The 23,736-nt window shown below is 32.4% G+C and overlaps 1 protein-coding gene across 2 annotated transcripts in view; it reads right to left on the bottom strand.

Annotated features, from left to right (window-relative positions):
* The window catches only part of LOC149084255 (uncharacterized), a 191,052-nt gene that overhangs the window by 33,320 nt on the left and 133,996 nt on the right, over positions 1-23,736 (bottom strand). For both annotated transcript variants that reach the window (XM_089234616.1, XM_089234617.1), the window contains 33 exons: positions 23,556-23,618; positions 22,352-22,468; positions 21,834-21,902; positions 21,659-21,721; positions 21,479-21,544; positions 20,961-21,041; positions 20,193-20,312; positions 20,020-20,082; positions 19,693-19,932; positions 19,251-19,340; positions 18,733-18,861; positions 18,550-18,618; positions 18,320-18,445; positions 17,246-17,308; positions 16,371-16,490; positions 15,200-15,268; positions 14,409-14,471; positions 14,192-14,254; positions 13,186-13,248; positions 12,754-12,945; positions 12,431-12,556; positions 11,814-11,876; positions 11,255-11,374; positions 10,750-10,818; positions 9,823-9,885; positions 9,647-9,709; positions 9,427-9,489; positions 8,249-8,368; positions 7,943-8,005; positions 7,431-7,613; positions 5,515-5,583; positions 5,201-5,269; positions 2,119-2,301 (listed from right to left, as the gene is read on the bottom strand). In XM_089234616.1, coding sequence (XP_089090742.1) covers positions 2,119-2,301; positions 5,201-5,269; positions 5,515-5,583; positions 7,431-7,613; positions 7,943-8,005; positions 8,249-8,368; positions 9,427-9,489; positions 9,647-9,709; positions 9,823-9,885; positions 10,750-10,818; positions 11,255-11,374; positions 11,814-11,876; positions 12,431-12,556; positions 12,754-12,945; positions 13,186-13,248; positions 14,192-14,254; positions 14,409-14,471; positions 15,200-15,268; positions 16,371-16,490; positions 17,246-17,308; positions 18,320-18,445; positions 18,550-18,618; positions 18,733-18,861; positions 19,251-19,340; positions 19,693-19,932; positions 20,020-20,082; positions 20,193-20,312; positions 20,961-21,041; positions 21,479-21,544; positions 21,659-21,721; positions 21,834-21,902; positions 22,352-22,468; positions 23,556-23,618 — 3,183 coding nt within the window. The remainder of the gene's footprint in view (positions 1-2,118; positions 2,302-5,200; positions 5,270-5,514; positions 5,584-7,430; positions 7,614-7,942; positions 8,006-8,248; positions 8,369-9,426; positions 9,490-9,646; positions 9,710-9,822; positions 9,886-10,749; positions 10,819-11,254; positions 11,375-11,813; positions 11,877-12,430; positions 12,557-12,753; positions 12,946-13,185; positions 13,249-14,191; positions 14,255-14,408; positions 14,472-15,199; positions 15,269-16,370; positions 16,491-17,245; positions 17,309-18,319; positions 18,446-18,549; positions 18,619-18,732; positions 18,862-19,250; positions 19,341-19,692; positions 19,933-20,019; positions 20,083-20,192; positions 20,313-20,960; positions 21,042-21,478; positions 21,545-21,658; positions 21,722-21,833; positions 21,903-22,351; positions 22,469-23,555; positions 23,619-23,736) is intronic.

The following is a 23,736-nucleotide window of genomic DNA, read 5'->3' as shown; positions in this document are numbered from 1 at the left end:
GGGAGGGAGAAGGAAGATTTATCAAAATAACAGCAATATTTACCATTATCGTATTAGTGAAACATGTTAAACTTCTAGAGATGAAGAAAAATTTGAGAAAATAATTCATTCTAATTTAATCATATTCAATTATTGGATGAGACTATTTAGAAATAAAATAGGTGCACATACTGTATACAGTACTATACCATAATAAGTATTATGGAAACAGACTCGCATATATTGAATTGACTGTAGTTATGTGCTGATTATTTGCATCAAATGTCATGTCATTCTAGAGCACAGTATGAAAATTATAGTCTGATGTTATGAGACAAGTAGTTCATATAAAGAGTAATGTGGCACTTGCTTGAAAAGAAAAAGGATGCTGTAGCCCAGGTCGATAACATACTTGCCTAAAGTACCAAAGGATGTTTAGAGGTGTTGTGAGTTCGATACACAGTTCAACTTCGTTTATCCATGTCAGAAACTTTCCCGACACAGGAGTACAGACAGAAAAAGATTGCTACGTAGGGAGTCCCACACCAATGGGCTAGCGCACCAATCTTTCTGTGAGTATAGAAAAATCTGTCGTTCGGAATCGGCAATAAATTGTAGGTACTAGTATAATTAACCCTTGTGTGCAGAAAATAACCATGGTGCAACAAAAATGATCAAATGATAGAAAAGGAAATTATTCAACTAGTGCGTGTTTCCAAAACACTAACTTAAGAAGCTGAAACATGCAATGCAAAGCCTGCAGACAGCACAAAGAAGCATGGAAAGATGCATGCTAGGCTTTATATGAAGAGATAGAAAATGAATCACTTGGATAAGAGAAGCCAAACACAGCATATGATGTCATAGAAAGAACTAAATGCTTGGAATGAAAATGAGCTGGACACATTGCTAAAAGACAGGCCAAGAGATAGACTTCATATATTCTGAATTGATATCCCTGAAACATTAGTGTGAAAGAAAGTGCTGTCAAACAAAATGGAGGGATGAGATCAGAAAAATAACTGGAGACAACTAAATGACTGAAGCAATTATGGGCCATTCAAGTATTACGTCAGCATCGATGGTGTGGGAGTTTCGGGTTTGCTGACTTTTGATGACGGGGGGGGGGGGGGTTTGAATGATGCTTATGTCATCAACCACGCTTTATAAAAATATGAAATATCCTTAATGGTATCTTACTCGGTATGCCAAAAACGAGAAAAACCTTTCCCTAATTTGTGGGCACCTGAACTAACGTTCTCCCTATTGATATGTCCTCTATACAGTCATGTTAGTGATCTCTAAATATTCTGCGAACCCTTCAAGTGCTCTATAAATATGTTGCGGGCGACTTGAGTGCTTTGGAACCATGCCATGCATCACTCAAGTGGTTCGTAATTATGGCATGGATTACTTAAGAAATCTGGGAATGTACCGCAGGTAACTTGAATGATGCAGAACTGCACTGCAGGCTACCCAAGTGCTCTAAAACATACCACATGTTATTTAAGGGATCTAAAAATGTGTTATGGGCTGCTTAAATGCTCTGGCATTGTGCCACGAGTTACTTAAGCGATCTGAAAATTTGCTGCTTAGTTCACTTTTACAAAATTATATCTGAGTTGGCAGGCCACATCAGATAACTCCAAGGACCACATTTGGTCGGTGTGCCATAGGTTCAGCATATAGGCTTAGATGGTGAGTCACAATAAATATCTTAAAGATAAATTTTGAGTTCTTAACCTTCAAATAGAATTGAAATTAACAGAAATTGGTTATAATGACATATAAATGTATTCAAAAATTTTAACAGTTTAAAAAATATTTTTTGCATGAAAAATAAATTTTGATTGTCTGAGGGGTGCAGTGGGGCTTGTGCCCCTTCCTCTCCCGCATACCTCTCTGATCCCAATGTGTGCTAGGAGGGGGGCAGAGCTGACGAAATTTTGCTGACGGGGGGGGGTCAAACATGACTAAAAGTCTTGCTGACCTAATACTTGAATGGCTTCCTTAGACAAAGAAAAATGGAAAAATTTAGAGGAGACCTACATACAGGGTTATTGTTGATGAGACGATGAACTCGTTTAAATTTTATAAATCACAACCTTTAACCAACTGTAATGATTACATTTTACTCACTTGGTCGGCATTCAATCTGCGGATTTCCAGTGTAGCCAGCATGGCAAGTGCAATGAGGGCGATGATTTAATGCCTCACAGCGGGCATGTTGACCACAAGCCCTTGGCAATGAGCACACTCGTTGACATTGAGAGTTATAACATCCTTCATCAATTGGGCAGTTTTCATCACTCCTGCATCCAACTTGAAAGTGGAAATACAAGAAAAAAAAAACACGATCAATTATTCAAGCCATATTAAAATTGGTTTTTTAAATACTCATCACAATTAAAATCCACTAATATTGAAGTCAAAAAGTTAAAACTATTACATTGCTCACAATTAACTGAATTATCTAAAAATATTAATAGTAGTTTCTAACAGGATACTTAGGAAAAGTAATCAAAGTTCAGTTGAACATCTTCAGAATAAATAATTACATAAAATCTTTAGACAACAGAAATTTTATTTTTTAAGCTCTCATGTAATCAGAGTATTCAACTTTCAAAATTAATTAAATAGAATTGCATGTTTCCTTTATTTTCATTTGCACGTAATTATTGTAGTCTGCTCTCAGTATTCGAGGATTTCATATTCACCGTCTCTTCCCATTTTTCTGGAAAACACTTTTTTCAGTGCTAGCTCTCGTAATGGAACTAAATATAAATTGTACGTGTTAAATAAATGATTTAATTACCCCTCCTAAAAGTTTTCCCTAGTGCTCCTGGAAGTGTTTCTAAAAGACTATTATTTAAATGAAAAATTATCGTGAAAGTGAAAAAAAGGGGGAAAAATCAAAATATTGACAATGGTTAGCGTCATTTCTGCGTTCCCCATTATTACAGCATCAATGAATCTACAACCAGATATATTAAGAAAAAGAACTTCGATCAGCCATTGTTGTGGCTACACTTGCTATTATATAGCCTTGAATTTACATGTCTATCACTTAGAAAGTGATGTTTTCCTGTGGTTACAATAAAAAAGATATGCAAGTTATGTATTGCATGGCCGTCAGTATTAAAAGTTTACGCTTTCCATTGTTTGCAAAGTTTCTGTATTCACCATGAGCCTTGGAACGTGATCCCCTCCCAAACACTGAGGAATGGCTGGATACTTATATATTTTGAATCTCTAAAAATTTGTGTATTGTAGTATTGGTCTGCTTCTGCGTTATTTTGTAAATGAAGCAATTCTTTTTATATATAAAATTATGTCCAGAAAATAATTTTTACTGGGCCTCAGATCTCAAACTTCTCTTGGAAAACTCTGGATTTACCTTCGTCTGGTTTTCGCAGGACCCTAACATAGCTGTAGTATGGAATGTCCGACTTATAAGTTCTATAGGAAAAAATATTTTTCCAATATCCTGATCGATAATAATTAGAGCCTGGAAGTTTAGGCATTAAAAACGGTCGAAATAGGCAGGCAAAAAGGCACTAAAAAAAGGCATTTATAATTTTTTGGAAGGAAGAAGAATAACAAAAAACAAAGTTATTAAGGGTCCAAAAACTAACTAAAAAATCGATTACATTTAATCCAGCTATTGTTTTAATTGCAGTTTACAATAACTGCATTATTATCCAAGTTAAATTGATTTCAAGCACAAAATAAAGTGTTAGTGAACCCTCAGGATTAGGCTGATTCCAGGGACACCATTATCAGACCTGGAGTCGGTAGAGGAAAATTATGTGTGGGGCTCCCTTGAGTAGCGAATAATTCTCGTTTACTTGTATTATTTGGAATAATAATTATAATTTCTATAGTTGAAACATGGCTATCTTGTTCTACTTTTGCAAAAAAAAGTGACTTTTTTAAAAATATTTTACCATGTATGCAGGACTCCTTCAAACGTGGGGCCCTGTGTGGGTGCATATGTCACACACCCCAGGGCGACTCTTGTCAATTTAATCGAATACTAGGTATGTGTGTCTTTAATAAATAGCCATGGTGTGTGTTGTGCATTTAATGTTTGGTTGTTTAATAATGGCCAGCTCTGTCTGCACCTCCCCACCTTCTGTGAACCATGACGTTAATTTGAGACCTCTTGGGAAAATCATCGGTTCGCTATACCAGCACCAGCTATACCATAGCAGAAAGCCTCAACGCAAAGCTCATGACGTCACCAAAGTCATCCATTTCACCTATAGTCATTGCTGCGTTCATCTGAAACAAATCATTCACTTCTAACACGATCCGGCCAAAGCAATGTTAATGTATGACAACGCCAATCTCTCAGATCACTTGTTTGCATCTAAATGGAGCCGGAAGGGGGGGGGGGAAGTGGGCTTTCTTACGGTACTTAATAATACTGAGAGTTGGAAAATTTTAAGAAAAGCAATTCTTTTGAAGTTTTCAATGTCCAAAATATCCAAGTTTTACAGATTATGGCCTCTGAAATTCACTAATAAACTTAAAGCTATGTTAAAATAGGCATTTATGGCTCAAAAATTTCAAAAAAGGCATTTTACCAAAAAAGTTTGAAAATAGGCAAAAAAAGGCATTTATGGCATTTTGCCTGAACTTCCGAACTCTAATAATAATATACATTCTTTTCTAACATACGGACATAAAAAATACCACCAAATAGTAAACTTTTTCCTGTCTACCCTAAAACTAAGAAATTTCATTTTAGCAGAGAGCAAGGGCATATAGATGTTCTGAAAGATTCTCGGGAAAAAGGAAAACAATGAATGGGAGCCACTATCTGCTATTCTCTTTCCCCCACTTTCTATTGTTAATTTATATATATATATGTGTGTGTGTGTATGTATTCATTTATGCGCACAATTTTCCATTTTATTTTATTTCTCTAATCATTAATATATATGTATCTATTTCTTTTAGTTTGGTCGAACGTATACTCACGCATGCTTTTCAACTGTTTATAATTTGTTTGTTTTTATCTTTTTTACTCTCTCTTTTTGTTTTTGTATATATTTTTTTCCATGCACGTATTTCATATAAAATAGAAATTTAATTGTTCATCTTGTTTCCTTGTAATGGGGGGATTGGCCCAAAACAATAACGATCATTATTATTAATTCTTTTTATAGATCTTTCTATGTTTGAGTTATTGATGTAGCAATCTATCCACACTTACTGAAACATTTGTTTTGACGACAAATGTGACCGAGAAGACAATCTTCATCTTTGCGACATTCAACATCCTCTATCAAAGACAAAATTTGAAATGATTAAAGACAGGGCAACTTTAAAGGTGAAAGAAACTTCAAATTCACAAAATGTTACAAAAAGACTTTTTATTATCTTAATGAGTAAATGAGTATGCTGTTTCTCAAAGGAAATATTATAATTTTTAGATATAGGGACATAATGACCAAAAAGAAACAAAAAATTTGAACATTTATTTAAAATAGTTTCTGAGACATGACAAGATTTCAGTTGAACACATACCTTCACATCTTCTGTTGATACATATTTTTCCATGGCTACAGTCAGCATTAGTTTCACACAAACCATCCACTGTAAATTTAAAAAAAGTTGTTAGTGTGAATAACATGCATAGAATGATTGAGAACTTAAATAACACCAACAAGTTACTGCAGAAAATAATGCCTTCTCTGCAATACAACTTCCAAAATGTTTTCGTATAACAATCCCATTCGTTTTTCAAATAAAAATACAGTAAAACTCCTCTTAACGGTCACCCCTCAGATGCAGTCACCCTTGTTTTATGGCCAAATAAAAACATCCCAGCAAAAGCCTATTTGAATAATGTATTTTGAGTTCCTGTTTAACGGTCGTTCTCAGATATGGACATAGACACGATTTTCATCATTTGTTCTTTTGGACTAAAACCTCTTTATCGACACCAATAGTTGTATATATAATTTTGGTTCAAATTATTCTCACTAGATGGTAGCAAAAGTTTAAATATTTGATCAACTTTTAATATTTGGCTACTTTTGAATGAAATTTTGACTTTAGAGTCTGAAATCATGTGTTGCTTTTTGTGCTCTTATATTTTACATTATTCCACGTTGTTTAATGTGGCCAACTCTAGTAATCGTCACTGTCTATCACTAAGAGAAAAAATTGATGTCAAATACAGTGGAAAACGTAAAATTGGAGTTCATGCTTTTGCAAATGAATTCAATGCATTGATTAAATACATTTTCCTGTAAATGCAATGATGGAAAATCATTGTGTATTTAGTTTCACAGCTTAAGTACATTTTGAAGGCATTGAAATACTCAGCAAAACCCACCAAACTGTGATTGATAAATTTTTCCAAAAGATGTTAATTCAGTATATAAACTTCATATAATATTTCTTTTATAATTTTAATTTTATATCCATGCAGTAATTATATATTTCATGACTTAAAGCGCATCTCTTATTGTCAGAATTTCATTCATGTTCAAATAAAGAACCATTTCAGTTATTGTGAATAGTGTATAATAAAATTAAAACAGGAACTCCCTATGATATGGTCGCCCCTTTTTTTGTGAACAATTTTTTTTGTCCCACGAGTGTCTGCAAAAGAGGGGTTTTACTGTACAAGGCCACAAAAGGCAAAATGCCCAACGAGGTGGCTGAGGAAAAAGATACCCATAAGAAATATGGATGTTGTATATTTCTAAAATACAGCAACTCCCCATTAAAATATAATTATATAAAAACTATATATACACGATAAAATATTATACAATGCCCATAAAAATTATTTATGGTTCTCCTATTACTTTCCTTTTAATATGATGTTGATTTTTGACTACAGGCAGAAATGGGGGTCATTATAATGATCATTGACTGTATTCATAAATGGGAAAATTACGATTAAAATATAACACAAGTTTAAAAAATTATTCCTACTGATGTTGCATGCATCCAAGATCTTATATACTGTCAAACAGGGCCGTAACTATGCTGGGGCAACTGGGACACTGCCCCAGGGCTCCAAGTTGAATAAGGGGAGCCCCAAAAAGTTTATATTTAGTTTTCACAACAACAACCCTTTCACAAAGGACCCCAAGGAAAAGTTTATTCCAGGGTCCCGAAAAGGCACACTACAGCCCTGAGTCAAACCCTGTTGCAACACCCCTGATGTTGTGCCAAACCTGCTTCATGCCAAAAATTTATAATGAAGAAATTTTCACTTTCTAGACCCAACATGTGTAAAACTGTAATTTGATAAAACGCCAAACCCGTTATAGTACCAGAATTTTGTGAAATAAATGGTGGCGTTAAATTGGGGTTCAACTGTAAATATGTTTTATAATTTTATGTTCATGTGAAAAATATTTGTGCATGTAATTGAATTTAATTAGACAATAAAACGCTAAATTGACAATAATGTTTTTCCTGACCTTTTCTGCATTCAAATAATGGATTTCCAACATGATCAGGTGGACATGAACAAATAGCTCTGTGAGCTTCAGCATGACATAATGCCCTGGTGCCACAAGTATCACTGAATTTGCATAGTCGTTGACACTGTCGACTGATGCACACTTCATTGTCATGGCAGCCTTGATCAGATCTGCAACCAACTGAAATGAATTGAAAAATTAAGATCAATCATTGTGTAATTTTAATTCAAGAGACATATCAACATTTATTGAAGATCATGTGTTAATCAAACATACATATAAACCAGATCAGCATTTCACCAGTGCCGTCTTAATGCATGGGCTCACCCAGGTACGGCCCAGGGGCCTCAGAAAAATGAGAAGTAGTTGCATTTTTTGAGAATTGTCCTGAAAAATCATTTGGCCCAGGGACCCATGATGCTCTTAAGACGGCTCTGCATTTCACTTAACCTGGTAACACGATTGTCTGATTTGTCATATAAATTGAAATACTAGAGCATTTTGCATACCCAGACAACGATAGTTCTGGCATATTTTCCCACTTCCACAATCAGTATCAATGATGCATTCAACTGCAATGGAAAATAACAAAGCTCAATTTTCGAGTAAGATATCAGAATGCAGTTTTGCATTTTTTTTAAGAATGATGTAATTTCAAAAAATGAATGAATGTGTGTAAAAAAAAATGCAATAAATTTGACAAATTAACTCTATTTCTTTTAAAGAAAATTATTAATTGAAACACATGATTTTTATGTAAAAACTGGTATTTCATTCACTTGATATAATACAAAATAATGAAAAAAGAAACAGACCCCTTGAGCATTCCACTCTTGGATCGCCAGTGTGTTCTGGAAGACAAGTGCACAATGGACGATGGTTGACTGGCTGGCATTGAGCTTTTGTGCCACAAGCAGTTGGGCTTGCACAGGGATCTAAAAGATAGGAATTTTATTAGGTATATTAAGCATGAACAGTGTTGTTTATTAGAGACCAATGTTCTTTGAAAAAAATACTTCTGAAAAGTTTGATGCTATGATACATGGTGCTACATGTTTTTTTTTTCTTAAATTCATGAAATTCTTTTTTCATTCAGTTTACTGTTTCCCCCTCCTTCCAAAAAAGATCCGGTCTTATATTAATTTTTGCTTCAACAAATGCGTTAGAGTTTATTTTCGGGTAGGGCTTATGTTAGCTGAAAAACCCACGCTAAGGCTTATTTTTTGGTAGAATAGCTATTTCTTTTTTTGAATGATGATTACATAAAAATCAACAAAAAATTGCAAATGCTGAACTGATGTTCAACAGAACATTTGGGTGTTGTTGTTTGAAGTAAACAAGAAGTTCACAGTTCAGATTTTCAGGACCAAATGAGGTGACCCCATATGTCCAAGTCAGCTGGAAATACCCATTACTTCATTTGATTCTCAGCATCAAATTGTACTGGTTGTTTACTTGTTTACTTTGACAATATTATTCATTGTGTAGCCACAAAATATGTCATACGTTTCTTTTTTATTTATCATCAGAAATGTAGTGAGCAGTAACTTTTTCCATTTCCTTTGGTAAAAGCCAAAAACTCAAATTTATCTATTTACATAGACATTCACCTCTCGTCCAAGGATGCCTGCTTGAGTGTTAACAAAAATTTAATTATATATAGCTTATATTATAATTTATTTCAAATATTAATTTTAATGATATCATTTATTTATATTTTTATTTAATAATATGTAAAAATAAAGTCATTATCATTTTATATAGTTTAATTCATTCATTGTGTGTTGCAACAACAAATGTATAATATAATGCATCTGACTGACAATTTCGACTAGGGCTTATTTTCGTAGTAGGTATAATATTAGGAGCATCCTGAAAAATCATGCTAGGGCTTATATTTTGTGAAAATACTGTATTTATTATTTCATTATTGTTACAAAACATGTGATAAATAGCAAAATAACAAGGAAACATGTTTAATAGTATAACTCACTTAAGCATTGATTGTTTATGCATGCTTCAGTCAAAGGACATTCTATATCACGACGACAACCAGCTGCAACAAAGAATAATTTTTTAAAACCAATAAGGCATGGGAAAAAATCTCTCAATTAGATAAAATACTTAAAATTTAATTTACTACATCGATTTCATGAAAAATAAATCCAATGATTGACAGAATTTAAAGAGGGAAGAGCAAAGCAAGTACATACCTAGACATTGACCCAATTCACAAATGAATCCTGTTGGACAACTCTTGTCATTTGTGCATATGACTGTAAGTTGGAAGGAAAATATCAAACATAACTTAATTATAAAACTTTGTTAATAATTTTTAGGGTGGTTATAAGCAGTTAAAACAGCTTGGAAAAATGAAGGATTAACTTACCACTGCATCTTCTTTCAACGCATTTCTCATTGTCAAGGCATTCATTATCACTGCTACATGTAACTATAACGAAACAAAGTTACATGCAGATTAATACATATACATATATTCTCATATATTTACTGTATGAAAATATGAAATGAAAATGACTTTAATAACTATAAATTGTGAAATATAGATTTATTAGACACTATAAAATGTAACACAGTAACTATATGTTACTGTGTTACATTAGTTATACAAAGTTAAAATTAGTTATACAAAGAAAAGAAAAACTAATATAAAAAAGGACAATCAATTAAAAAAAATTTAAATAGTTGTATGACATAGTGCTAATTTGTATGCACTGAAAATGTCATAATATTGTGCATGTGCACACTGTCTATAAGCACAGAAAAATACAAAGTATAGTGCATATAAGTAATTAGGAATTTAATCTCAGTGATAATGCAATGATCATGATCAAAAACTTGTCAATTGCCATCAACCAATAAGGGAGTAATCACAACCACTATTTTGATCAATCGCTTAATAATTCTTTTTCTGATGATTTTCCTTTTAAAATCCTTGCAATAAAAATTTATAAAAGAATAAATTTAAATATTTTTAGTTGCATTTCGAAAAGTCGATAATAAGAAAAGATGAAGCATAAAGAATTTCTGGGTAGATTTGGTGGGATGTACAGGAAAACGTAATAGCAAAAACTTGCAACATACAGCAGAGTTGATGCTTAGTGAGCAAATCAAGTAGCTCATTGGTTAAACTTAGTTGCTGATCCCTGCTCTAGAGTAATAGATTAGAAAAAAAGAGAGAGAGATGGAAGATGTGTTTCAAAATACTAAAGCGTTACAGAAAATAAGATGCTTTTCAAATGCAGATTATAAAAATAATTTTTACTGTTAAACATTTATAAAATTTAATTTTTACCTCGACAGATGGTATCTTCACAATATCTTCCCAAGCCACACCTGTCATCGGCATCACATCTATGTATAACTGAAATGAAAAATCTTATACTTAGTGATTGTAAGTAGCAAAATTATTCATTGCAATGGCCATAGCATATTATTCTTCATGTGATTATATGTTGTGCCTTCATATGCCATATGTTGTTATAACTTCATTTTTAAGTGTTAGACATTTGTTAGACAGTGCTTTGTGTTAGACAGTGCTTTAAAATTTAATTTGCAGTTGGTTGCATTTATAGAATTTAATATCACATCCAAACCGTACCTGAATTCAAATCAGAATATTTTTCTAAAGTTTTTTATCTTTTCAAAATTTGTCAATGTATAGTCATGTATGAAATTGCCTTCAGAAGGCTACAAATCAAGATTGGCCCAAAATTTCAGCAGTAACTAAATGTGTAAAATGTTATTTTATAAGCCATGTAATATGAGTAACATTAAATTTTGAATAAAATCATTCGTACCTCTGTCACACTTGGTGTAGGCATCTCCTTCGAGTCCACTCGGACAAGTACAGTGAATGGAATGACTTATGACATCACAGTTGGCATTTGTACCACATGCTGTTGGACTATCACATGGATCTATAAAAGATAATTAGCATTAAAATGAATACCTGAATAACAACTTATTGGAAGACTTACAGACCCAGAAGAAATTTAGAAATATATTTAATCTGCTTTCATTTCATGGGTGAGTATGCACTTAAACATACGTTTATATAGGGGAAAATGAAGTTCAATAAGAAGTCTCATAATTTTCAATCAACATTGTATGTTAATAAAAAACAATTTAATGCACTTAAAAAACTAAGAAGAGACATTATTTAAAATAAATCATGTTCCTAGAATTTCATAATTGCTAGAGCCTAATTCTATCTTATGAGAGCAATATGGGAATTTACAGAATTCAATAATGAATAAGAACATTTAGGGGCCATAAAAGATATCCATAATATGATAAATATTTTATAAATGATTTGAAAAATAGGCATCTCCTAATAATTTAAAAAATATTACTTACTGATACAATGGTTGTTTATACAAGCCTCGTGGAAAGCACATTCAGTATCTGCTCGGCAACCAACTATAAGATGAATATAATGTGAATTAGTTTTCAATCTATGCAAAGTTTTATGGTGGACATACTAAAAAATGAAAATAATCATATGTGAAATAAATTTTTTTCTTTTTAAAAAAAAAATTTTAATAATTAATTTCATTTTTATTTCCTACTTGGATTCATCAAATGAGTAAGGAATTAGAAATTATGATCTCTCAACAATTTCCATACACAAAATTCTATACACTTTGAGTAACTAACTAAAAATTATTGTAAAAGTTCTGAGAACTGAACTCTTTTAGTTGAGAGTTGAACCCTCAAAAGAAGAATCTGATATAGTCAATAATATTGTAGTTGGTGAAGAGCAAAAGATTGTAGAGCAGAAGATAATGTGCAATCTCTTTCTTCCTCTGTCTCTCTCCAAGTCGTACCTGTACAACATGAAAGTGTTTATGAATAAATACCTCTCTAGACGTCTCCCCCATCATGATTGTCTCTTCTTTAAATGGTTCTGTCAATATCGACATTTTATAGCATACAAATACACAGATAAACAAAATTAAAGATTAATCACTCACCTCTGCAGAAATTCTGTTCACATATTTCACCAGAATAACAGTCCCTGTCTCTGATACACTGCACATAACAACGAGTGTCAATACATTTTTCATTAACCGCACAATCTCGAACTGTATTACAAGGCACTATGGAATAGAAAGACGATATCAGAATATTGAACAGAATTATTGCTAATAACAAAAAATGGGAGTCATTTTTGGCCAGAAACTTTTATTAAAGACTAAACTTCTTTCTTTATCCAAGAATATGCATCAATAGCCTGATACATGCGCGTCTTATGGCAACTTTGTTTGGAAATGAGAAAATAAAATGAAAAATTTACTTCTGCAGCGTCCATTGTGGCATGTAAGTCCTGGTGGACAAGGTTCATTTGCACATACAACTAATGGGCGCATGCAGCCAACGTTAGCATTTGGTCGCCCAACAAAACCTTCTCTACAGCTACAGACAGGACGATGATCATTAACTCTGCATTCTGCATTTGGTCCACAAGTTGCACTTCCCTCGCATGGATCTATGAATGAAATATGAATGTCAATATGGGCAAAAGATAATGAAATACACACAAGTCTTTGTCACGGCCATAATTTAAATTGCACAATAATGTTGATATGTATAAATGCATCCCTGTAAAATAAATCGATATTTATTTTCAGATTCATAATTTTCATAATAATGAAGGTAGTGTCTACTCTCATGTATGATAAATAAATGCATAGCTTCAATTGTGTTTATGTCATAATTATGTACTTACCTCTACATTGATTGCTTACACATGCCAAATGATCAGGACACTGCTCATTTGTTCTGCATCCAACTACAGAGAAAGAAATAAAGAAAGCAGTGAATAGTCAGTGGGAAAAAAAACTATTAAAGATCATTTTCAATAAACAAAAATTATAAAAAATGTAGTATATAAATTGTATTTTTCACTGACATTTACTTATCTATATAGCAAGTCATTATCTATATATATACATAACATTGATTGTCACTTTATATATATTCAATATATGCATATTTCAAAATATATATGAGAATACATATAAGTGTATATACATATATATATATTCTCAATACAAATCTTCAGTTTTCAACCAATCTTCACAAAATTTTGTAGGAATACTAAGCAGAACACAACTTTTAAGATAAGATACTTAATTTTTCTTTAAACTATAAAGATATTAAAATGTATAAATAAATGGTCAAATCATTGTTTCATTGTTTTCTTATTGGTTATGTTGGTGAAGAAGTTTCTTCTCACTAGCAGGAGGGAAACTAATTTTTAAAGACAAAATCTCTGCTGAGAAAATGGCTTCATGCAGAAAGAAAACTTTTTTTTTGTCCCAACGCCTTTGTGGAGACAAAATCTCTGCCTTTTAAAATCAGAGGTCACATGAAGGAGGGAGAGAATTTTTTTTTAAAGAAAAAAATGCTATGATAGGGCCTGGCATAAAAGTTTAGTTAATGCATGATATCCCTCTCTCCTTATACTGAATAGCTTGGAAGTTTAACTAGAGAAAACAGGATAAGACAGTGATCAGCACCCTATTGATTGTGACCCCTATTTCAGTTGCTTGTGAGATCCTTTTTTCTGTGAAGAGGTCTCTTTTGATATGAGTCCCTCACCTCAAGTGTAATTGTGATGACCAATGGATGACTATTGGAGGGAATTTTCTTTTGTGGGGAAACTGCAGAATTAATTTTTTCATGTGATAGGAGTTGGCATTATACATCAAAGAATGGTATAGTTACTGTACCTTGACAATGATTTCTTATGCATATTTCACTGTTTTGACAGTCCTGATCTCTGCGGCACAAAACTATAAAAAAAACAAATTGTTTGAAATAATTTCCTCATCAATTTACAAGTACCACATTTCTTGGCCTATCCTCCACCACACTTACATTAATAAAACATAATTATTGTAAATAATATGATATTGAATTAGAAGGGGGAAACAAAGATGAGCTCACCAAGGCAGTGATTATTAACACACTTTTCTCCAGCACTACATTCACCATCTGTGTTGCATTCAACTGAAAGAGGGAAATTGAAAGAATGGGGCATTAGTTTTGATTTAAAAAGTTGGTTATGAGTAGTTTTTTTTTCTATGAGGACTATAAATATGTAAATGAAGAGATATGTAAGTATGTCACAATTTTTTATATTTTTCCTCTTCTATCTACATTATTTTCATACCTTCACTCTTCATCACTTAAAAACTGAAATAAGCGATAGAAAAATGTCTAGAAATGTTTTAGAGAAGCAAAGTAAAAATAAACTCTATTTTAATACTAAGTTTTTGATCCTTTTTTGAAATTCAAAAACATTAAATATTAAATCAATTCTCACTGTTGGATTAATATAATTTACACTGTTACAATTACTAATATTTAGAGACAGATTTATATCAGGAATAATTAGAGATTAAGTAAGTCTAAATTACATTTATTGGAACAGTTTAAGCAAGTGTGAACCTAAAAGTTTGAAATTTCTCGAGAAATGTAGAACTTTCAAAAGAAAGTAATAAAATCTTTAAATGTGGATTCTTCTTTGGGAGAAGTAAAATAGCAACTGAAATGGATATTTGTATTATAAAACGAGATAATTTTACTTATAAAGCTTGTTAGCCGAAGATTCAATTAACTGTTAAAACTATTTATGTTAAATTAAAACTGAATTAATTTTTATGCACGAGAACTATATGAAAGTATTTAAAAATTTATTAAAGTTTCTCATTAATGAGTTAAGAAGAGATTTTCACCTCTACACTTTCCATCCAAGCAGTAATGATTGAGTGGACAATCAGCTTCAGAAACACATGAAGGCAAAACTGAAAAAAAAAAATTTTACGTTAAGAAATGCAAAAAAAAAGCACTGGGGGAAAAATATATTAATAGATGTAAAAAAAAAAAAAAATAAATAAATAATATATATTTTTTGTAGAAAAATAGTTAAGCTGTGGGTTGCTCAAGCGCTCACTGCTTCGATATTGATTTGTAGCGTGGAGCAGAATCCACAAGAAATACCATATATACTTGTGTGCGCAAGCCAAGTTTTTTTTGTGGAAACATTCGTTCCTCAAGGGAGGGGGGGGGGGGGGTCGGCTTATACTCGGGTCAGTTTTTGATGAGAAAATATCGACCCCAGCAATCAGTAGTCATTTTTGTAGTAGTGAAACCCCACAGAACCGATAATGTCAAAGCCGAGACAAAGAAATCGAAAACATTATTGGCTTTGATAGCAGGTGTGGACTAACGTCGATTGTACAGCCTTTAGATGTGAGCATCAACAAGCCTTTCGGAGACTATTTGAGGAATTTGTGGATCGAATGGACGAGTTCCGATGAGAATGAAACTGTAAAAAGTGGTGCCTTGAAGAAACCTGACACCTGCCTAGTGTGCAAATGGGTACACGAGGCGTGGAATTCTGTTTCCGCCGATCCTTCAAAAAGTGTTGCATCAGCAATGCGATGGATGGAACTGAAGATGATATCCTCTTTGAAAGTGACAATGGCGATGACAACCCAGATGAGGATAAAAACGAAGATACCACACCCCTATGATGATCTGATGGATTACACTTGAAGACTCAGAAGAAATGGATTATAAAGTTTGAATCATTTTCTATTGTTAATTTCCGCAAGTGATTCATTTTGCATGAAAATATAAGGATTTTTTTTTTCTTCAAAATGCACAGATTTTTTGGGGTCGCTTATACACGGGTATTCAATTTATTGCGGTTTTGGTGGTCCTGAAGCGGGGGGGGGAGGGGAGGTGAGCTTATACATGAGTATATACAGTAATTCTAAAATCAAAATTGTAGATACATGTAGTAAGCATAAAGCTCAAGTCGAGCATCCACAATTCCATAACTTTTAAAAATCCTGTGAAATAAGGTTCATGAATGAACTAACTAATGTGTAAATTTCATACTTCTTTGACATGCAATGTTTGGATTTCCAGTAAACCCTGGAGCACAAGTACACTGTTGCCTATGTTGCTGAATCTTGCATAGAGTATTGGTGCCACAAGCAGTTTGACTCTCACATGGATCTGAAATTTAATAGAGTTTTGTTCTTTACAACAAAGAAAGATTTTCTCTAGAAAATCAGAATATATTTCTGAAATAACAAAATATATTTCTGAAATAACAGAATATATTCACTATACTGCACTATAATAATCTATTCATATCCATCAATCAAAAATGCTTCATTATTTCTAAATACAGTAGAGTCTAACTTATCTGAAGTTCCATATTATCCAAGGTCCCACCACAAATGAAAAAACAAAACAAAAAGATCAAGCACCAACTATTGAGCCTCTCAGAATTTGACATAACGACTGAGTTAAGACTAGAAACTGCAGTTAAATACATTGAGCATCAAGGAGAAGCTACAGCAATCGACATAATGATGTTGCAAAGATAGTGACTTGGCAGCGAAGAAATGGCACTCATCAGAAAAGCAGACTCAAAATTTCTTTAAATCATCAAATGACTGAACTTTTCAAGTACTTGTATTTAACTTCAGCATATTCTGTAACTGTAGGTAAATTTTTTCTGTTGTTTTGTTATAAAACATTATTTTTAGGTTTGTAATGATGTTTAATAGACTTTTTCTTAACACCTCCTTATTATCCAACATTTTTGCTTATCTGGGGTTCTGCCAGACCATTTATGTTGGATAAGCACAACTCTAGTAGTAAATAAGAAAGATATTACAAATCAATAATTGTGATCAATATATACGTATAATAGAATAAGTCATAGTCAGCAACTGCAAGATGAATATTTAAAAACTACTTACTTGTACATGTATTTAATATGCAGGCCTCTAATGGTGAACAATCAGAATCAGTTCTACACCCAACTGAAATTTGATAAAAAAAAATTATAATTTAATTATTGTTACTATTATCACCAAACACATTTTACAGCATTAAGAGATGCTACTAAGCCATCATCGTATAATCTTGTTTATGATTTTGATTTCCTATCAGCGTTTGTTGTTTCGATTTTAATTACCTGTTATATGATCTCAGATTGACAATCATTTTTATATATATTTTATTTTTGTTGCCATTGTCCGAAGTGACAATGTTTTGTTGTTTATAATAAAACTTTCCGGATACACCCATCCTTCGGGAACGCTTCGATATCTCTCTGAGATGGGAAGCGGGGTGTGTCTGGTCTTCAAAGGTCAAAGCATTAAGACATGGTATTTTTTCTTCCTAAAATATACTGAGAAATTAAATTAAATTTTTTGGATCTTATGCTGAAACTAATATTTAGAAAGAAAAGTGATTTGTCTCCTCCGTGAATTGAATGTGGGTCCCCTTGCATACTGGGCAAAGTACCCATTTGAAATTGAGATAATTTTTATTAATAAATAAACTTTTTAATAGTTAAAACTTTAGTTAGCCGAGATTTTCCTTTGAAAATATGTTTAAAATTATATTAAAGTTTGTGCCAAGGTTTGTGCATGGGAAAGTTTAAATTACACATTTTTATCTATTATTCTTCCAAAATGCACAAAGAATAAGTGTTTTATGAAATTAAATTTTGCATATTATTTTAATGTTCATGAGTAAAAATGAACTGACATGTTGAACATAACCTTGGACATGTAATGCACTAAATTCCTACAAAAAAAACTTTTTTTGCTAATTTATTAGTTAAAATGCAGTATGAATTCAAGTTAACTGTATTAGAATATTTACTTAATTTTTAAAAAAAAGATATGATCATAACGGATTAATTTTTGATCTTCTTGAAAAATTGTATCTCTCAAGTTCCACTAAATTAAAAAAAAAAAATTTAGGAAAAAATGAATTTTTTTAATATTATAATTAATACATAAACATATATGACTGAAACTAACCTATGCATTTATTTGCTGCACAAATTTCTCTCGACAAGCATTCAGGATCTTCACGACAACCAAGAACACATTGACCTTGATGACATAACTCTTTTGATGCACAATCATTATCAGAACGACAACGCACTGAAAAATAAGCCAGAGTTCATCAAAAGTGGAATCTTGTACCTCTTACTGTTGAAAATAATAAGGAAATTTATTTTTTCCAACAGAAGAGAGATAATACTCACATTTGCACCTTCTATCTAAGCACATGTAGCCAGAACTACAGTCTCTATCTACAGAGCAATCATTTGTAACTGGGAAAGAGAAAAAAAACATGTTTCAAAACTCTAAGAAATCAGTAAATTTAAAGCACTTTCATTCTAAGCAAAACAAAGTGTACGAAAATGAAGAATTTAATAATAGCATACTTCTTATACACCCTCGTGATGAATCCCAAGGATTTCCAGTAAAACCTGGAAGACAATAACATGCAGCTCGATGGTTCTCAACTCTGCATAAAGCATTTATACCACATACTCCTTGTGTCTGACATGGATCTACATTGAAGGGAAAAAAATCAAATTAATGAGAGCATATATAATAAAATGAATTGAACACAAACAATGCATGGAGTATAGACAGCTATAAAAAGAAGTTATATTACTAAAACTAAATAATCTATCTTCAACTTTAATTTTATGCAAATCACACCTTTAATGCAAAAATAGTTTAAGTATAACTTTGATATACATTTGTAATTGATTATTTTTAATTTTCATTATCAATTCTTTTTTTTTTTAATCCAAAAATACATTTATATGTCTTTATGAACACCTTTCCTGAGTATCAAAAAGTTATATCACTAGAAATGTTGACAGTCATACCTCATTCAAGTTCTAATCTAAAATGCAATTCAGCAGTTTTGAATGCATGATACGGTACTTACTTCTGCACATGGGTGGAATAGTAGTTTTATCACAGAATGCAGTGAAAGGACAGTCAGAATCTCCTTGTGGACATTCATTCTCTCCCCGACCTGAAATTAAATTAGGGTTAACTAAACAACTACACAAAAAGGTAAAAACTTTAAAAAAAGCTTCAGTAATTTATGGACACAATCTTGGTGGGGGGATCCTGGAAATAATTGCGCCGAATAAAATAGTAGTAACAGATCATGAAATATATAAAAATGAATCTGGGTAATGGAACAAAATATTTTCATTCATTTTTTGATGTTCCTTCTTCAAATAACTTGCTTCATGTGAAAACAAACTTATATTTCAGGGTTACACTAGATGCCCTATTGACCCAGTGAAAATTTTAAGCAGATTTCCTCTGTTAAAATGAAAAAAAAAGTGGTTTGTAATATTCTAACTTAAATTACTTACATCCAGGATCTGAGTAAGGAGTACCAATGCTTCTTTCTGGTGGACAGAAGCAGTCATATCCTCCAAATTTGTTTTTGCAAATAGCACTGTGGTGGCAAGGTCTGTTTGCACAATAGTCTTTAGGACGACACCCTACAATCGGGTCACCTTCATAACCTTCGTGGCATCTACAAATTGGTGAATGGTTCCTAGATTCACAGAAAGCATTGGGTCCACAGATGTTTTGTAATTTACATGGATCTGGAATGATAGAAGATTATCAATTATACTCTTCAAAAAACTCAGTGAAAGAAATAAAGAAAGTAATATAACAATAATGACACTTACCAACACATTCATATTTTTCACAAACCTCAGCACTCGGACAATCTTCATTACGTAGACACTCAACTGAAAATGCAAAGCTCTTCATTACCAAAAACTTTAAATTAAAAAATTATCCATGCAAAGCAAGAACATGCATACACCCCAAGTGCAAAGGGTAGGTAATAAATACGTACCTGGTTCACAACCCCTGTCCACTGGATCTCCAATGTATCCCTCATCACACCTACAAATTGAAGCATGGCCTCTAGACACACAATGTGCATGTGGTGCACACAGAACCAGATCACATGGATCTAAAATAAAGCAAAATGATAGAAATGAAATATGATGAGAAAAATGGAAAATGATGTAGGATGGGAGCATATAAGAAACCAAACATTTTTGATTTCACACACAGAAAAGATGTGAAAATGAAATTATGTTAAAAAATAATATTTTTAGTAAAAATTTCATAAATATATCAATGAAAGGATTGTATCAGAGAGAGAGATAAAGAGTGATAAACATTTTGGGAGGGAAAAATTCATGTCTTGTAATGAAACCTTGAATAGCTAAATTACAAAGAATTAGGTGTTTCACCAAATCTATTGCCATATTGCAATTGAACTCGCTTATAACAAAGTTGGAAAAAATGACCTAAGTATTGATTATATGCAAACTTCATTATATCTGTACCGTCTTGATAAGCATAGATAAGCCAAACAAAATTCACAAGAAATCAAAAAACTTTGTTATACAAAATGTAAAAATTGGTAATATCCATTTTTGTTGTAAGCAAGTTCGACTGAATTTTCAACTATATGCATTTCTATAGCCAGGGTACTAAAATACTTCAAAATAAAATAATTGTGATCTTATAGAAATATGTAACATCATGAGACATGTAAAAACTCATGAGAGAGAGAGAGAGTGAGAATTTGAGGAAAGAAAATTATTCTCACCCATGCAATCGTTATATCCTTTGTCACTGGCTCGGCAAACCTGATTATCATTGCACTGTGTATCTCCTCCACATCTGTCAACTAAAGAAAAAATTTATAAATCAGGTATTATCTCTTAACCATTTCAAAGTCAGATTGCATAACATGCATAGGCAGAGATTGACTTGGAAGTCGGGGGGGGGGGGTGATGATGATGTCAATTCATATATACATTAAATCAGTCGACTCCACCTTTGATGCTGGGGAAGCATTGACCCCCCCCCCATATCTCTGCCCACGATAACATGCATATAAAACACCATTTGCACACATATAAAACACGTGTAAATGTAAAGCAGATTATGTTATGGACATTGTGTACTCTTTATATCCAAATAAAACCTAAAAATTCATTTCGTGGTACATAAAATTTTTATCCCTACTGATATAACATATTAAGTATGTTGTCAAAGAATCATTTGAATATTCTTTTAATTTTCTTATTAACGAAGGCTATGATTGGTAACAGTAAAATTTACCTGTTATACACTTTCCAGCACTGCACACCTGGTGTTCTGGGCATTCACTGTCAGATAAGCATATAGCTACAAAAATAAATATATTTAAAATCAATCATCGTATAGAAAAATTATTTTAAAAAAATGGATATAAAAACTTGGATTATGAAAGAGTGAAAACATTGCCAGTGAAAAACTTACAAACACAACGGCCAAATTCGCATCTCTCATTTGAGCCACAATCTCTGTCTCCATTGCAGGGTACTGAAATAAGAGAATGAATATGTATTTTTAGTTTGCAAGTATCATGCTGAACTATGAATATGAGTAACACAGATGTATCACAATAAACAGTATGTGACACAGTTCATCTTACCATTGCAAACTCCTTTTTGACACAATTCACCAGCTGGACAATTGATATCAGATTCACAAGATATTATTTCTGGAAAAAAAATCAACAAACAAAATTAGTTATATTAAGCTCCAGAAAAGCTGTTGGACCATTGATTTGAATTTTACAACAAAAATAGCAGAGTTGTAAAAAAATATGTATAGTCCCTGGTAATAAGACCTATCTTGAATTTAAAAACATTATCCCCTGAAATGAGGGATTTTTGTGGCATTTATTTCTCAGTTTCTTTCAACATATTTGCATCTTAAATCATTGAACTTTAAATCCTCAATTAGAAACTTTTGATATTAAAAATGATATTTTTGTTGAAATTGGCTATGCTGTAGTAGTAGTAATGCAAGTAAATTTTGGGACCTTAAAAGTTTTTGGCTAATGAATCATGTGATAAGTGCCACCATAATTTTGTAAGCTTTTCTTTGAAAAACATTCTCAGATAAAAAATCAAAGCTCCTCGTACATTGAGATAACTGCATACTTACTTCGACATCCTGCAACTGGATCACCATAGAATCCATCACGACACCTACAGTTTGCCCCATGATTTTTTGATTGACAGACTGTATTATGACCACAGTTAGCTTGGCTAGAGCAAGCATCTGGAATTTAAAAATATATATACAGTGTAAGTCGTAATCGAAGGAAACAATTTTGTAAATACAGATATTGAGACATTTTTAATTTTATTAGCTATGGGCTTTTTAATTTGCCACTTCATCATCTGCTGAAGATACCAAGAAAGAGTTCATTTGCAATAAGGTGTGGTGCACAGATATTGACCCCCCCCCCCCCAGAAAACCACATTCAGTTACAGTAAAACCTCCCATAACAGTCATCTCCAAACAACAGCCACATTCTCTTTGAACGCAGAATGCATCGCATTTGATTAACATTAAGGTTTAACCCTGAACAAGGATTTCTGAATAATGAAAATAAAAGAATAACAATGCATATCACAAGAAAAATAGTTTTCAATATTTTTCTCTGAAGGAGTTTTTCTTCCTTGAATCCCATGAACACGAATATGAGTGTGGATTTTTCCTTGCATCACAGGGGCAGTTCAAGACATCGTTTCAGTGTCCCTGTGGTGTATAAGCTGCATCAATACAAATGACCATGAAAACTCCAAGCTAGATGAAATGCATTAAATTCATAGACTGGAAATTTCAGACAAAAAAAAATTTTTTCCCCTCATTTACAGCTGATTTGGCACTATTCCTATAGCTGTGCCCCATGCAGCTGCACAGCCCTGCAGCCACACCTGTTACATCAGTGATTTTCAAAATGTGGTTCACAACCTTAGGGTTTCACAAGTAAGTTGCTAACGGGTGCGCCGGATCTTCATGCTAAATTTGCACATTTCCAATGCAGAATAAATATTAGGTGCTGCAAAAATGCTTCTTTTGAGTGATTATAATATTGATTCTTACAATTTTACATGAAAAATCAAAATTTTTAATTTTTTTCCCCTGAGAAATATTGAACTTTTCAGCAATGCCAACCTTTCAAAACAACCACATTTTCTCGATCCTGTTAATGGCAGTTGGTGGGAGGTTTCACTGTAGCAAGAATTTTTATTTTCATTTTAATAGCTTGATGGAACCTCGTGAATTAATTATGCATTTTGTTTATTGCAACATTAAAAAATTTGGCAAAACATACTAAAATTTATAAATTAAAGCTTACCTATGCATTTGTTCTTTTCGCAAACTTGGTTGTCTTTACATTCCTCATTGATGGTACATTCGACTGAAACAATAATAATTAAATTACATTTCATTTTATTAGATAGAAATTTCATTAAATCCATGATTTACAAAGATAAGAATAAATATATATTTCCCTCACGGCAAAAAAAAAAAAATTT

Source organism: Pholcus phalangioides, unplaced genomic scaffold (assembly GCF_987345545.1).
Source record: "Pholcus phalangioides strain wild (caught in Gottingen) unplaced genomic scaffold, Ppha-v1.0 ptg000008l_1, whole genome shotgun sequence".
NCBI lineage: Eukaryota > Metazoa > Arthropoda > Arachnida > Araneae > Pholcidae > Pholcus > Pholcus phalangioides.
This window is presented reverse-complemented; position numbering and strand designations above follow the sequence as displayed.